The following is an 18,200-nucleotide window of genomic DNA, read 5'->3' as shown; positions in this document are numbered from 1 at the left end:
AGCTAATATAGGACACACAAATTATCATCCGCCGGAATCACCAAAACCAGTTCACCGGATGCCCCATTAGAGAAGGCAGAAACCAATAACTACCATGTAAAATTCTAGGACTTGGAAAGCAATACCGTGGTTCAGAGTTCTGAAATGTATTAATATATTTACCAAAGCTAAGAACTTCAGCAGTGAATGATCTTCGTCTCCAGCTTTCGAGCCTGTTCCAGGTATCACTCCGGCCACCTCCTTGATGCCATTATCGGTGGCACTAGGCGTCCTGCCCACTGAGCGGGCAGCTCCACGCCGCCACCTCTTGAAGCTGCTAAGAGCGGGTGCCGCCACACTCGTTACGCTGGCCGTGGGGGCAGAACTCTCTGCAGGCTGACTGGAACGGGAGCGCCACAACTCCCCGAAATCCAGTCCCTTCTCACCAGTCTGAAACAAAAACAACACACATGATCAATATAAATGTATATCTCAGTGACTAGTTGCCGGGCTCAGTGGCTCAGACAGTTGAGGCGCTAGCCTTCTGACCCCAACTTGGCAGGTTCGATCCTCGCTCAGCCCGGTCGTAGATTTACTGGTACATAAAATAACTCCTGCGGGACAAAATTCCGGCATCTCGGAGTCCCCGAAAACCATCAAAAGTAGTTAGTGGGGCATAAAAAAATAATGCCATTATTATTAAGTAATAAGCTTTCACAACCACACTGTAAAATGCCATAGCTGTTTCAACCGCAGTGTTGTAGGATGCACCGTGGTGGTTTTTTCACCCCTACTGGTTTAACGTTGCACTCTACATATCGAAGGAATGGGAAAGCTCTAGGATTGGGAAGATAGCGACCGTGGCCTTAATGTACAGTCCCCTAGCCGCACGCCCAACTCTCTCGGCATTTATGACTAAAGTTTAAGAATTCCTAAGCGATTATTCGGGCTAATTCTATCACCCTATGCTGGTGTGCATCTGCGATACGGGAAAATTCTCCAGACGTCACAGCAAACAGCAGCTGAATCACGTCTCTTACTCAGGAGATACAACAGAGATGACTCAAAGTTACACCTGCCACGAGATGATCAATTCCACCCGATACAGCAATAGTCTCTGAACGTGACAAATGATGACACATCGTGCTCTTCCAACTTAGAAGCTAAAGTAAACAACAGGTGATAGTCTCAGAATAATCCAATATAATGTATTTGGATGTGAAGTTCTTACGTCCCCAGTGCCCGATCACGGTTTTCTTCAGCATAATCAAAGTACGAGCAAGTGAACAATTTAGAGGGCCTTATCAGTAGGATAGGGCGAGTATAACTTTTCGGTCAACAACTGATACGAAGATTGTGGTTCAGGATGACTTACCCTTAATTTCCAACTGCGGCCAGTAGTTACGACTCCTGCAGAAACGCTTACAGAAGTACGCGTAAAATTACTAATCAAAGATGCCATCTTACGTTCATCAATAACATGGCAAAGGTCTACTTGCGGCAGCACGCCAAGCTTCCAGCTCCGCACAATGCTTGTAGCACCGCAAGCACACAGGACATCCGTCATTTCCGGAGAGTAGCTACACTCTACATGATGCATTATGGTTAGCTCCTGATGAAATTCCAACTTTCCCGATAGCCAGGCAGCCCATTGACGTCACACACACACTTGTCCCAGTTTCTCGGGAAGACGAGCGAGCCACCTAACGGGCTTCATATTCACCTTATATCACCACTACAAACACAGACGAGAATTAACCTAGACTTCAGAAAAGTCAGCAGGCACGGGCCGAAGAAAGGTGCAGGATGACCGGGAACTTTCACAGTAAACAACAGCTGTACAAAGAGCCAAAGCGGCTATGAGCCTCATGCAGAGCGATATCGACTAAATCAGTGTCATTACGGTTAAATGTAATTGTGTTGGGGGGATTACGACTGGGAAAGTGCAAGTCTTCAAGTACAGACTACTTCTGAAGTAAATATAAGAATGCCCTATTACTTTGTGTTAAGGCGTTGTTAAGTGACGACTGAGTACCGAAATTTTGGGCGGAAAAGAGGTTCTTGAACATTATAGTCTATTTCCAAGCACCGTAACACCATATACCGCAACCTGAAGTACAGAAGAGGGGCGTCTAATCAAAAGTGCTATGCTGCCCGTAAAGCGCCTTCCGACAGTTATTATTTTCAATATAAATAAAACTAAATAAATAAACATGTGAGTTGGAGGTAACATGAAGTCTCAATCTGCACTCGCATCGTTAGCTGTCCGAAATAAACTATGAATTATAAAAATTTGTAGAATTATTTTTGACACAGTATCTTATCCTAGGACAGTTTGGCCATCATAAATCGGTAACCAAGTTTTTAAAAGATTCAATCAATGGAGGTAATCCATGTGGGTTTATGCAGTTATAAAACTGTCGGCACAGGACAGTCCGTAACATATTTGTCGTTTGGCTGGCAACTTCTTCGTGTAGATTTAGTATACAAGCTATAAACATGTATGACTTCCACTTCGTCCCGTTTCTTTTGTTTGCTATTGGCTTTACGACGCACCGACACAGATAGGTCTTATGGCGACGATGGGATAGGAAAGGCCTAGGAGTTGGAAAGAAGCGGCCGTGCCTTAATTAAGGTACGGCCCCAGCATTTGCTTGGTGTGAATATGGGAAACCATAGAAAACCATTCTCAGGACAGCCGGCGGTGGGTTTCGAACCCACGAGTCTCCGGAATGCAGAGCTTGGTTCCATAGCCGTAGTGAGTTACACGCGCTACTCAGCTCGGTCAAGCTATAAACATGGTGAGAAGAATAATTCGGAACCATTTGTTGAAATGAAAATCCACAGCCTGTTTCCAGTCATTCGACCGAATCAGGAATGGGATGAATGAAGCCCCATCTAGCGGCGAGGATAGGAATTGTGCCGGCTGCCGAAGCCTGTCGCACTCCTCTGGGGCAATGATTAATGCCTGACATATGAAATTAAATTGATACTGAAGAGTGCTGCTGGAATGAAAGATAACGGGGAAAACCGGAGTACCCGGAGAAAAACCTGTCCTGCCTCCGATTAGTCCAGCACATGGAGTGACCGGGATTTGAACCACGGAACCTAGCGGTGAGAGGCCGGCGCGCTGCCGTCTAAGCCACGGAGGCTGAACCATTCCTTGACACTGCGTCAAATTAATATGAAAGCTCTTCGGGATTCAACTAACTGGACTATTCATCTCAGTTTCTTCAAAATGTACGCTAATCAAAACACGCTACGCTATGAGAATGAAAAAACGAAGTACTTCGAGAGCAAAAGGAAATTCTAACAGGTCCGGCTTTGGTTTCAGTGTGATATCACTGAGGTTTCATTTCCGGTCTTATCGATAAAACCACAATACTACCACTTATCGTTTAGCTAATCATTAAGACAAAATTTAACGATACATGGTTACAAAGAAGGGGTTGAAGTGGACCGAAACAAATAAGGTCACTTCTTGAGAATTTAATGTAAAATGTAGACATATAAAGAATGAGGGGGAAATTAGAGCTCTGTGCATGGTTTTAGATACCTCTGTTGTATGCATTGGTGTACTGACGTGAACGCCACAATTTAAGAAAAACTTAGTACAGACATGTAGTATAATCCCCATTTCGATCAGTGAACGTGAAAATAATTTCAGTCAATTAACGACATACTTAAAAAGGAACAGTGAAACATGAGACCACTTACAAAAAATTAATAAAATCTGAATACCCAGTTTTTTCTTAAAAATACATCTGTTAGGTAGAAAGCTATGTTTCTTCAGAAAAAAACCTACTGTAGAATAGTATTCTCAAATAATTTCCAAATGGGAACAATGTGCAAGCATTTTAAGATATTAAAATATCACGTAGCGGTCCAGGACTATCGGAACAGAGGCATGGTCGATAATAGATTTGAACGTAGTCTTTTTTTTTTTTTTTTTGCCAACTTAGAACGTATCTTTGACGCGACATAAAAAAAAGCATGCGAAAATCCTGCAGGAAAGCAAAAAAGGTCTTAATGGAAGTTTGCTTTGAGATTCGTTCTTGAAATTATGTGAACTGCCAATGAATATCAATCGATGTTATGAACTGCAAATTGGTTAACTTCATTTACACACCAGTTTGATATCCAGTTCTTTATTGTGCAGTAAATTGCAAGAAATGAACCACGCCAATATATTTCATTGTAGCTGCCTTTACCAGTCCTTTCATTATATAGTGCTGAAAGGAAAAATCCAATCTTCTGGTTAGCTATACAACAAAGATAAGAAAAGAGACAACACAGCTAAAAACAAAGACGCCCAGTGAGTTCGTTACTTAAGACAATAGCTTATTCTGAAGTAAGGAAGTGCGTCAGAAGTTAGTTCATTGGACTGACGTCAGAGGGTTGCTAACCGTATATTTACTGCGATTGGCTCTCGCTGGACACCTTGCTTGTCTCCTTCTGCGCCTATACAGACTTTCACCATGTAAACACACGTGTTACACAGCACTTCAAACGTAATTTTTCAAAAAATGTTAAAAGACAGTTACAAATAATAATAATAATAATAATAATAATAATAATAATAATAATAATAATAATAATAATAACAACGTATGTTGGGTATTCAAGCCCGAAGGCTGGTTTGATCCTCTGCGGCTCCGCCAACAGCTGTCATAAATAGCCTTGGCGTCACTGAAGAGGAGTACTAGGGAAATGAGGAGTGAGGTAGTTTCCCGTTGCTTTCCTCACCGAGCCAGCCGTTGCTATTACATATCAGTATGCCAAGCCCACTGAAATGCGTGCACCAACCGACCCTATGAGCGATATCTTCAAACCATTCATAACAGGGACTGGCTGCATAAGCAATTGTATTACTAGCATCACTCATACCTCAGTCACTTTCATATTGTCAAAGCCAAGGATGAGACTGAGACAGACAGATCAATGAAAGTAACAAATTTGATATAGCCCATACCAGAAGACATAGTACACTGTAAACATTACATCTCGCCAGCAAAGGCATATAATAATAATAATAATAATAATAATAATAATAATAATAATAATATAATTAATTATTGACAAGCAGCATGGGTCATGGAGTTGTAAGCTTGTATTCAGGAGACTGTGGGTGCGAAGCCCATCGTCGCAGCCGTCGTTGCCCGTGGCTTCTCATTTTCACACTAGGCAAGTGCAGGGGCTGTTTAAGTCTGCGGCTGTTTCCTTCCTCATACTAACCCTTGTCGATCGCCGAAAATCTGTAGAAGTTTGTGCGACGTTAAACAACTAGCACGAAAAGAATGTATGCTGCCACTGATGCTTTCACGGCCCGTACTTACAGACATGGTACAGGCTTCTGGGCTTATGCTGTGTCAAGAAATTAATGTGAAATTCTTTAAGTTTGTCAGAAAACTTTGCTCTGCGTCTTCAGAAGAAAATCTAGACTGTCCATCAGAAAGGCTTCAAGACATGAATATTCTCAAAGTTATAGAAAAAAGGCCCCCTGCTCAATATTATGGAAAATTGTTTTATCGGTCTGGAACAGTTTTTCAATCCTAACTTCAATCTAAATGCAATTTCAGAGAAATCAAACATTTTATTTGACTTTTTAATTCCTATCTTTAGTAATCACGTGTCAGATAAAAAGAATTATTTCTTTTATAATCTCTTTACATTCCCCTCAGCAGCAGTCTTTCTTTCCGCATCCTTCAGCCCCACCTTAGTCACCCCTTCTCTCCTGTCTTTCTGGTGGACAGTCGAGATGTTCTTCTGAAGACGCAGAGCAAAGTTGTCTGACACTCTTAAAGAATTTCACATTAATTTCTTGACACAGCATAAGCCCAGAATCCTATATCATGACTAGAATGTATGTTCAATATCCCATTAACTAAACACTCATCAAGAGACGCCGAGTATCGAAGTTAGTCCAGAAAGGAGTTTCACTCGCCAGTAAATCGAAGGACAGGTGGTTTTCGCACGTTTGCCCTCATAAATATCACTCGACTGTATTAGGATTCAATCTCGTAACTTTCGGAGATAGTCTAACCAACCACATCACACGGCTGATCCAGTAAAAAGACGGAACATCCCCGGAGTAAGATGGATGGCACATTTCCTACCACGATATTGATAGCGATTGACAACACAATAGCCCTTCTAAATTCTAAAATATGCTCCAAACTTTCATTCAGAACCATAGGCCTACAGATATGAAAAGTGATCTACATGGTAAGACACGTGATGTGGAGAACGAAAACTGTGGCGCCTTTCTCCTCCCAGTTGCTGCGACACTCCAGTCCTCTACTGTTAAAAAAATCACCAACGTGATAGGAGATAGTCTATGAATTTTTTTTTTTTTTTTTGCTATTGACTTTGTCACACCGACACAGATAGGTCTTATGGCGACGATGGGACAAGAAAGGGCTAGGACTGGGAAGGAAGCGGCCGAGGCCTTAGGTACAGCCTGGTGTGAAAATGAGAAACCACAGAATAACTTCAGGGATGCCGACAGTGGGGTTCGAATCCACTATCTCGCGAATACTGGATAATGGCCGCACTAAAGTGACTGCAGCTATCGAGCTCGGTAGTCCATGAAATGTGAATCATCTTAATAATATTTGAAATTTCATTTAGAAAAGATACCGAACAAATTTAGTATAGGCTACAAATAGAAAAATACTGGTATAATGTTCTGAATGCCACGGCGATATCCAGTACCAAACTGGGAAAATCTGTGTGGAATTTTAAGACAACCTACTTGCTCAAATGTAATTCCCTCTGATATACAAGAAGTTCAATGAAGAAAACAAATTGTAAGGCCCGAGTTCAGAACTTGCAGGACACAAATAAATAATATTACAGCTCTTGGATTTCAATAGCCATTACTTCATACTGTTTAAGCTATTAATATTTCAGGAAACGTTGCGAACGAATTCTGAAGTCAATGAAATGCTTTATAAGGTTGCAGAGATATACAGGTGGCAAAGGCAAACCACCTCTTTTTTTCCTCCACATGATCTTAAAACTTGTGATCATTCTTCGATAATGATGATCATGCTTGCAGTTTAAAGGGGCCCAACAGCTAGGTCATCGGCCCCTGATCATTCTTCATTCAAGCAAATTGACACATTCATTAACATTCTCCATCCCGCAGAGAAATATTGCTGAGAGAAGAAGAAAATCCCTCGCTATTAGTAAATGGAAAATCAGTGATACTGCCAAATACGTATAAATTATAGTCGTTTAATTTTTCAGATGTCCGACTCGTTGGCTGAATGGTCAGCGTACTGGCCTTCGGTTCAGAGGGTCCCGGGTTCGATTCTTGGCCGGGTCGGGGATTGTAATCGCTTCTGATTAATTCTTCTGGCTCGGGGACTGGGTGTATATGTCCGTCCCAACACTCTCCTCATCATATTCAGACAACAAACTACACTACCAACCACCACAGAAACACGCAATAGTGCTTACATCCCTCCAGAGAGGGTTGGCGTCAGGAAGAGCACCCGGCCGTAAAACAGGGCCAAATCCACATGTGCGACGCAGTTCGCACCCGCGACCCCACAGGTGAGGGAAAAAGCGGCAGGAAAAGAAGAAGAAAGAATTTTTCAGATAAGTGAACGAGAGTTTGGTCATGATTGGATGCTTGCACAAAACTTTGCGATGCACAAGTTCGTTTTCAACAGCCATTTCTACATTGAAGCAGCACCCATCTTCACTGCAATCACGCAAATTTATAGGAGATTTTTCGGAAATAATTTACACCTAACATCACTAAGAACTATTACTCTTTAACAGATGTTTATTATTTCACTTGAAAACGCAGCAGAGAATGCGCATCTATTTCTACTGCAGCACTGATTTAAAGCCTAAATGGACAACACTGTGAGCGATCCAAGCAGCTGCATATAACATGCAACAAAAACTTAGCAGCAGCATGTGTCTGGGAGTCGTTAGGTTAGGCAATATCAGGGCCTGCGACCAAGAGGCATGTAGGATAACATTACAATGTGTAGCAGTACGATTTGCAACAGACGAAATGTTTCATCTGCAAGTGCGTCTCGAGACATGTTGTATCATTGCAGCCATTAAGTAACCATATTACTTAATTCAGACTAAGAATCTGGTAACTAATTACCCACTGGAAAATAAGTGGAATAATTTAATCAGATCATCAAACTACGTAATTCACTAAATACATCGTGTAATTCGTTCGATAAAGGAATGATTCCTGTGGATTCTGGAATTTCTCTCGGTGGGCATTTCATCAGGATTGTAGAGCAGATCATACATTCTATTCAAACTTAAAATCTTCAATGGTGTATTTGAACTCTTTCAGCTATTGGTCATTAAATGACTAAAATTACTCTGAAATGACGCGTATGTATTCTGATTATTCTGAACCTTGGGTCGTTGGACAAACTGCCTTACCTCGTGTCGATACGTGAACTCGAGGCAAATGGCAAACTCGCAAGGAAGGTGGGCACCTCTGACAAAATATTCTCAGATAAGGTATGAAGTGACTTGCATTAAGGACCATGTGCCTTACCACTATGCGCGGCATAGTGATTCAGATGGTAGAAGCGCTGGCCTTCTGAGCACCAGTTGGTGCGCTCGATCCCGGCCCAGTGGTATTTGAAGATGCTCCAGGAGAACTCCACCGGGACACAATTCCAGCACCTACGTGTCTCCGAAAACCGTAAGAGTAGTTAATGGTATTATAAGGATGATACTGTCTTTATGTCCCACTATCCCCCTCCTATACATCCCACAAACAGGAGCAATTTGACATCCATACAACATGAAGCACATTACAGTCTCTACTATGTTCCGCTAAGATAATTTTATGCATTTATTTAAAACATGTACCACATGACGACTCTTGGGAAACAGTTACATCAGCGACGAGACCGTTTTATCCAAAAGCATCATATTAAGCTGGATTTAACATACTGACTAGCAAAGTTTGACGTCACTGCTGCGGGCTACGAAGGAATTTACTAAATTAAGTGAAGGCATTCGTAACGAACTTACCACACAAGAATGGTGAATAAAAAATTGAAAGGCAAACCTAAACATAACAGAAATGGAGAGAAAGCTGAAAGGGAGTTATAGCCGAATTCTGTAAGCATTAGTATCTATTAGAATTGAAGCAGAAACACTGAACCCACGGAGTTTATCACTAACCTGTACTTTTTACATAATCATATGCTGCGCACCTTGGAGTTAGCCATACCGTCATTTGCACCTTACAGCTAAGGCACTAATAAACGAGACCATTTAACAAACCATGCGGAAAGAGATCTGATACAGCGTTAAATTTGAGCAGCTGCACGTATTGTCATGCCGCAGAGAACGCCTCCGGAACACGCTTCAGTAAATGTGCACGAGGTCACCCGTCTTAACATGACACGGTCGTAAGATGACGCACTGCTCGCTTCAGCATGTGAATACTGAAAGATGGTTTTCTAGAAGATCCAAGTCATATCCGCATTGGAACCGCTGGTGTCCTCCAGAACACCATGGCCCATTATAGTAAAGCTTGACATGGCTACCGACAAATGCTGCTCTCAGAGCCATCGTACGGTATGTCTGCCCCTTACTCCCGTTTTCTGATATGGTGTCCGAGATAAGGAGAGATGAAATTTTATGGCATGTTTTTACGGCCGGATGCCAACATGCATTCGGGTATATTTAGTGCAAGATCATATTAAAACAGGAGTATAAAGTGTTTAAAACATAGGAAAAATATGCCGCATGCATTTGGCATTTGCGTTAGGGTTATTAAGAGAGAGCAATACTCTGGGCTGAAAACCCAATTCTGTGAAGAACCTACATTCTTACAACTATATAGAACTCAATTCACTAAAGAACTAAAACAATCTCAGATAAAACAGGGAGCTGGCATAACCAGCAAACTAATTTTTAATATGGCTAAATACTGAATGTTTATACTCTGCTATTCATTTCTGTCGATGCTGGATCATACTGGAGGATCACACATTCAATCATAAGCCCAGTTAAGTCACAGTGAATAGAACAAGAAGCCACGCCTTTAGTTTTACGTGACATGATATGATTTTAGCTATGGGACCTCCGACTTTATGTGGAACCTGAACCAAATATATTGGCCAGGATTCAAACCACGGAAACCTCGACGAAAAGTCAGTGACGACGCCACTCGCATGTCACATCCCTAAAGTGTAGAATATCCGATAACTTGTTAGGTTGTGGTCTACAATCAGGTCCAATTTGCGAAAGATAACCCGGGACTTCAAGTAAGTTTGAAACACTGGCCACCCTGTCAACATTCAGATTCGAACATCGGATATTAGAGACTACAGCTTCCCACTGCTTTCACGGAGTAGAATGTCATTCAGCTACGAATATACAGTGAATTAAACCAGAGCGTAGCCTAAGACAAATAAACATGTTTTTAGTTCGTGAACCTTTAACATTTATAGACGTATACACAATCCGACTTGTAAAAAACTGGTGATAGGAGAGAAGGGTTCGTGGAGACGTAAGAACTTCACAAACTACATCGACGGCAGCTATGGGAACAAAAGAGCATATGGACCAACCTCGTGCAGTAACGAATGAATGTTCGCAGCCTCCAAGCCTTAACTTGAACTGACGCCAGTCCGTCTCACCCACCAGGCCCATGACGACTAGTTTACTGGAGACTATTGTAATCTACTTAATCAGCCACCTTCCCACGGTCAATTAGTTCATTACATCAGGACATCCAAGTCATCTTGATTGAGAGATACGGAGCAACTCGCCACAGCTAAATGGGAAAAAGGCGTACTGACGAGGAAGACCAGGATGTTCACCAAGTTGATGGTTAAAAAAATAAGTTAATTCAGTGTCTGGACATTCAATATCCTTCTCAATTCTTTCCATGATTCACTTAACCATTTTTCGGAATAAAAGGTACAGCTATCAGTTTCGTCTTTCATTATCTATATTGTCATAATTTTATGGAGCTGGGCGATGGCTGTTTCAAAGGTCAAAACAGAAGGATTATCAGCGCTTTTGCCCGATACCAAATTCTTGGACACTCAAGAGCATTGAAATTCCAATATGTTGCGGCTTTCAAAGACAGAGTATTGGAGTGAACGTTACCTGTAACTTTACGGATTTAGACAAAACGCATGTACAGTATTTACATTGATACAGAACTTGAAAAAGTCAAGGAAGACAAAAATCTATCTTTATTAAACACTTAAAATCTGACTCGAACTATTAAACATTTGATTTAAGTGTATGCTGAGTTATCGGCCAGGAGACCAGCGGTTGATTATTTGTCTTTTTTGCTATTGTTTAACGTCTCACCGACTCAGACAGGTCATAGAGCGGCTATGGGATAGGCTAGGGCTAGGAAAGAAGATACCGCAGCCTTAATTAAGGCATTCCTCCAGACTCTGCCTGCTGCGAAAACGGGGAAACCACGAAAAACAATCTTCAGGGCTGCCGACAGTGGGAAGACATGAGTTAGTATGACATGGAATGTTCCGTCGTCTGGACAAGAAGACTATCATTCCTCTTTAAGTATGTTTCTGATGTATTTCAATGTTGTTTGTATAACATTCCTTCACAGAGTCACGGTGTCGGAATGTTGTCCCGCAGGTGTTTCTTTAACATGTCAGAAGCCAAAGAGACGGGCCTCAAGGGACTTTCCTCGGATACATGGGCTATGGAAAGAATCCCAGGGAACTGGCAAGGTGGAGAAAATGGGAATAAAGAACTCCTTCCGGACATCACAGGATACCACCACAGTGAAAGACTTAAGACAACGGCAAGGATTCCTCAGCCTGAACTAGACTGCCCCAAATGTATTTCAGCTACCTTCAAACTCATCCCATAAAAAGGTAACGAATTCCTACGTCAGTGGGATTTATCAATTATGGCGGTATCATACTTCAATACAATCTCCTGCGATAACATTAATCCGATAACCACTTTAGTGAAGGAACAGCAGAAAACTATAAAAATTGCCATGTCAGTAAACAACGTCAAATATTCATCTGCGTTAAAAATGTGGTAGTTTTTCTTCCGAAAAGGAAACTAGAGAAGCTATGGTTGAGAGCGTAAATTTGGTAAACTGCTGAATTAACAGCAAACGGTTCGTGTAAAGATATGGCAATGAGCAGGGACACTTGACTTCAACCCGGGCTGATGGAGGAAGAGCCAATAGAGTTACGAGATAGGCATGAATATGTTACAGCTTTTTCCAGATTTAACCAACAGCTCTCTGGAAGTGACACCCACTAGACTTTCGTACAAACAAAACGTGGAAGTCACAGAACTAGAAAGAAGATTTCATTCCATGGATACTGACAATCTTTTCTTCATTAAAACGACGCGTGAAGTTATACAAGACTCAAAATACCAACGTAAACAGCTCAAGCCCGATATATAAAACTGTTCTATAATAAATTTTGATTATAAAGTTATAAAATACTCTAGTAATCAATCGGCTCCCTGCACTAACAAACATAGGAACTGTCCAATAATCTGTGCAGCCAGGATGTTAATTCTGGTGTACGTATTTTCACTAATTCAGTCTAGAATTAGGAATTAACCTTGAGAAATGTACCCACCATAGTTAACATTTTCTGGAGTAGTCATGGGCACCGAGACGGGGCGGGGTTGCAAGTGGTTGTACTTCCACAACACCCTCCCCCACCCTGTCACATGAAAACATGGGCTGAAATGGGTAAAATCCGTACGAAAAGAGGTTGTGTAATATAGAATGTAATGTATTCAATAGGACAGAAATTCATTACATAAATTTAATACCGGTAGACCTACTAATGAACCAACACGGGAGAACACTGTGTCCATTTTTATTCAACGGGACAGAACACGCCTGGAAACCTTGAATTTGACGCAACGAGCCAGAGTCTGACTATAAAGGGCGATTAACCCTTGTTACCAATTTCCAAGTATTGGCATACAAATATTCGTAAATACGTTAAACAAAATATGAACCAGTAAATGCAACAATACGTTTGGTGAAATTCATATTTAAACCTATCATTAACATCAAAACCATATATAACCATAATCTAAGAAAAATAGCCCTTATTACTTCGTAAACGATTCTATAGGTCCTGTTTTTACTTTACATTAATAAAAAAAGTAAAACCAGAAAAATATATGAATTACTCGCAAGTAAAAAGAGTATATTATAAAAATACAGTGAACATGCCATTCTAGCTTGAAATTTTAAAAAGTCCCCGGACAATACCCCCCCGGCCAGACCGCCCAGAACTGCATCCCTCTGCAAGAAATAGCTCAGTATATCACGACAGATTTTCATGTACACAAAACACCACTACTACCGTTAAACAATCGTTCCAGGTAATTGTCCTACGTACCCCTTCAATCCACCACAAGAAAGTTACTGAAGCTCGTCAACAGTCAGAATTTGTCAGGATTATTTCATGGAGAGGCAAATGACGTCTGAGAAGACCGGCATCGCGTGGCAGACTCGAAAATTTGCTCCAATGAGCAGAAACTGGACACCCTCCACGCTAACAGAAGTTCAAACTAAGTTCAACCCTTCCCTCTGACCCCAATCAAGAAGCAGACCTCAACCATACAATTTTAGGATGCACTAGATACAAACTACAAGTAACCAATTTATATCAAACGCTTATACAACTCAAAGTTCCACTTCCCACTTCAGTTTCGTCGTTGTTCAACAGCTATGACATCCGTATATATCGAGCATTAGCCAAATTGTTAAGTGAAGCCAATTTAACATTGTGATACATTTGTTCTATAGTCTGTAGTTAAACTGTTCTCAACCAACCAAAGTTCCTGTACCGTGGCTTTCTATCACAAATTAGTCACAATGCCATGATCGGTCCCATGTTGTAAAGATGTTGCTCTTTGACCTTCCTGTTTTCTAAATGTACAGAGCTGGCAGCATGGTCTTACGGACCAAATGCCAATAAATAAATAAATAAATAAATAAATAAATAAATAAATAAATAAATAAATAAATAAATAAATAAATAAATAAATAAATAAATAAATAAATAAATAAATAAATAAATAAAAAGTTCAAGCCTTCCCAGATCAACGAGGGTATTCTCATACGAAGTGCTGTGATGAGACCAATAAAACATTGGTGATCTCGTCACTATTACATCAGACTAATTCTGGGTCACTTGATAGTCACTATAGCAAGAAACAAGTCTATAAATATAACGCCTTCGAGATCGAATGATCAGCGAATAGTAAGTAATTCTGCGCCACTGTTGGCAGAAGAGGGTTTCAAGTGTAATCCCAAAGCTTACTTCAAGGTTCGCCAAGAAGAAAACAAACCAAGGCAATCCTCGGTACTCATACAAGTACAACATACATGATTAGTATAACAAACTGGCTTTACAAGCTACGATCGTCGTAACCGCCGGCTAGTATCATGAACAACACAGGGTTTCAGACGCATATAGAATAATCTTCAACAGTTTAAAAAGAGGACGACTATTTCAGTCTCCACGGATTTAATCAGCAACATGGTAGTGGCTTTTGGGGTTGCAAGGCTGATTGGTGACAGTCTCAATGACAGTTGAAATGGTGAACATATCTACAACTTGACAAGCAAATACACATAGTTATCACTTGCTATTTTTTTGAAAGGATTATATACTTCCCAGTCAATTCGAGCTTCCACAAGGCCAAATTTTTTACTCCAAAAGCAAATAATCTAAAACTTGAAATCAAAAACCAAACTAACCTAACCCCATGGCATTACACAGCCCTGAACGGCCTTGGCCTACCAAGAGACCGCTGCTCAGCGCGAAGGCCTGCAGATTACGAGGTGTCGTGTGGTCAGCACGACGAATCCTCTCGGCCGTTATTCTTGGCTTTCTAGATCGGACTTGAAATCAAACGCCTAAATAACTCAAAATACACAATAGGTCGTAACATATCAATTAACATCTCAAAATGGAATTATGTAAGAATTCACTTCACACACAACTAACTGTTAACACAAATCTTAAAGGTAAACATTCAAAAACTATCCGTGCAACGCCTGATACTACAGCTAGTTTAATAAAAAGAACGTTCTCGAAGGGAAATCTTATTCCCAGTGTCATGGGCGTCAGGTGAAGGTAATCACCATACAAGACAGGCTTAAGGACCGATAAGTGAAAATGTGAAAATAATAATAATAATTATGTTATTGGCTTTACGTCCCACTAACTACTTTTTACGGACTTCGGAGACACCGAGGTGCCGAAAGTTTGTCCCGCAGGAGTTGTCTTGCGTGCCAGTAAATCTACATACACCAGGCTGACGTATCCGAGCACCTTCAAATACCAGCGGACTGAGCTAGGATCGAACCTACTAAGTTGGTGTCAGAATGCCAGCGCCTCAACCGCCTGAGCCGCTCAGACCGCCTAAATGAAAATAAACCAGCTTTATAACTATAGGGTTGATCTTTGAATTCTTGCTGCTTTTCCTCGCCCGGGAAGTTGATACATTCTCTCCTTCGGAAGTTCTTAGTGCAATACTTCCAACCAACAGGTTAACTCATCGTAATAAACATTTGACAAGATTCAAATTTACACAATGTGATTTTTCCTACTTTAAAATGTTATGCTCTAGAGATTTTATTATTGCAAGAATGAAGGTCGGACTAGTGAAATTTCAATAGTTAGTGGGCCGTACAATTATTGTTAATGGCATTTCAAGTTATGAGATTCGTCTGCTATTTTAAAATTTCAAGCAAATTTTTATGAATGAAAATACCAAGGGTTCCAGGGTATAAACTGGGTCTACCTATGGCAGAAAAGGCGTTTTAATTGTTCAGATAATAACAACAACAACAACAACAAAAACGGTGTAGCGTTAGTGATTCTCCCATCAACTTCAGAATTGTCCCTCCCCCCACCCCTTCCCTCTGAATAAAAAATACGCCTACCACAAGAGGAGCTACATTGTTCCATGAATATCAGAAGGCGCGGCTCGAGACCACAGGTTACTTTTCCCAGAGCCCTGCTTCACCGCAGGAGCAGGATGTGCACGCAAATGAAAATATACATCCCTCTCCGAAAAGTCAAAAGTCTTGCCCCAAGCCCTGAACAAAGCACTCCTGACTGCGACGTTCACGGAACCAGTCCCAACAGAGAAGAGAACATTCACTACTGCAATTTTACTTAGTAGTTACTAATACAATATTTGACAGACCAAAAGTCATGTCTCCAAAAATGAACGAGAAAAATAGGCAATATCCAGAAAGAAAAAAGTTAAATCACAGTATGCAAGGGCCTCTGCTATTCCACTGAAGATCCTTGAGCAAAAAGAAGTCCAGTCCGGGCTATGTTTTTTTTTTTTTCTTTTCTGAAAAGTCTAATTTCCGAAGTATCTTCAGTGTTGAAAATGAAGGGAACATCGAAATGTTGCAGAACTATTTCGAAATAAAAATACAAACTATAGCATAGGCCCATATTTTTTAAAAAACACATAGTAATTATATCCCAATTTAGCTTATAAACTCATATTTTCACAGGCTGAAAATGAATGACTATTTTTGCAACACAGCTTTCTTTCTTTCTTTTTAAACATGTTCGTGTCACAACACAGGCCTATATACCACAGCCATGCCCCGCCGCAGTCTTTCTGAACTACTCTCCTCTTCTGAAGCCCGTCATCACAAGAAGCCTGCCTATGTAAACACACACGCTCTAAACATTCCGAATCCTTCCATTAATATTTTTTTAAACTTGGGTTATTCCGGAGGCAAAATATATACCTCTGAAGGTATCAAATCCAAACGACAGGTGTAACAGGACAAGACCAAATACAAAAGCATGAAGTATATTTCCATTAACAACTCTAGTAAGTTTCAACTAATTCCGGCTTTCTACAGTTCTGAATCTAAACTATACCAATTAACTCGTCTAGACATCATTTTGCAAGCCTGCATATTAAACGAACATTTTCGCCAAATATTGACATTAAATTCCATGCGAGTTAGTTGGATCTTCGTGTGAACTTACAGAGCCCATCAATATTTGAAAATTAAAATATATACGTCCACTGATAACAATTGATGCTGTGGAGACGGCCGATCCGTGCACATGTGGAAGACAGGAGTGCCTCCAGAAGATGCCATCGTAATAAATATCAACTCCAGGTCCAGACTAACTTTTCTCTCTCAGATGAGAGTTGTTTTCGCAATGCCGAAAACAATGAAAATATTAAGCTGCACGGGAGTAATGGAATGTCTGTTGATATCTATTTGAATTGCTAGAAATGACACACACAGAAGACAGTAACCCACCCTAATAAACATTCCCCATACTTCTTTTTCAACCCTAGGTAGAGTTAGCACACACGAGCTACTTACTTTTTTATTAAAGCGATGTAATTCCAGAAGACGCTCGTATTGTTCAGCCGCTCGAACACACAACCGCATGGTAAAAGCTTCCATCCTTGATGGTAGCGGCGAAATGCAGCAACCAGTCATCGACTTTCTTCCGCAGTAACCACTATCATGAACAAGTCTACCGTCACTCTCGCACGTCTCGCACTGAGTGACTACTCCTCCGTAGCGCGCGAACTTGTAGTTCTCGTCACGTGACTTCACAGCCTATGAACTCATGCGCATGCTCCTACTCCTGTATTTACGTCATGAGCCACACAACTGAAAAGCCGATTTCTTATGTTCAACAGGTATCGTACATCACGTCGAGATACGCCTCACAATTGAATTCGTAAGAATTTCTTCAGTTAGCTGCACTACATCGGTTCTGCGTTTACAAACAACTTATCGTACGTAAACAGTTATTCACGATAAATTACACAACTGCGTTTGGCATAAAATTGCAGAAAAAGAAAAGGCATGGTAATAAAAGGTTAAAGTACTGTATTCTTGTTATTTCAGTCCCCATCCGTTCACACGAAGATCCAATTAACTCGCAAGGAATTTAATATCAACATTTGGCGAAAATGTTCGTTTAATGGCTAGTCCACACCAAAATTAATAAACAATGTTAACAAAGCAAAGTTAATAAGCAATGTTAATGAAATTATTTCTCAACATAGTAAATAAACTTTTGTCAACAAACTTCTTCAACATTATGTCCACACCAGAATAGCTGTTTGTGAGGGAGGTTACGATGCATAGGGTCAGGAAAAAGAAAATATACGCCGAGTGTGGCAAAGAAAAATATTGGAAAGACAATTTAGAATTAAGATTGGAA

General features: G+C 40.7%; 1 protein-coding gene across 6 annotated transcripts in view; it reads right to left on the bottom strand.

Annotated features, from left to right (window-relative positions):
• IP3K1 (inositol-trisphosphate 3-kinase-like protein) overlaps positions 1–18,200 on the bottom strand; it is an 803,184-nt gene that overhangs the window by 6,881 nt on the left and 778,103 nt on the right. For 4 of the 6 annotated variants that reach the window (XM_067142097.2, XM_067142095.2, XM_067142099.2 and 1 more), the window contains one exon: positions 163–429. In XM_067142097.2, coding sequence (XP_066998198.2) covers positions 163–429 — 267 coding nt within the window. Of the gene's footprint in view, positions 1–162; positions 430–1,354; positions 1,562–17,344; positions 17,518–18,200 lie in introns of those variants that run through there. The other 2 variants (XM_067142098.2, XM_067142094.2) reach the window with 2 other exon arrangements.

Source organism: Anabrus simplex, chromosome 2 (assembly GCF_040414725.1).
Source record: "Anabrus simplex isolate iqAnaSimp1 chromosome 2, ASM4041472v1, whole genome shotgun sequence".
Taxonomy (NCBI): domain Eukaryota; kingdom Metazoa; phylum Arthropoda; class Insecta; order Orthoptera; family Tettigoniidae; genus Anabrus; species Anabrus simplex.
Note: the sequence above shows the minus strand (reverse complement) of the source record. Positions and strands in the feature narration are given on the sequence as shown.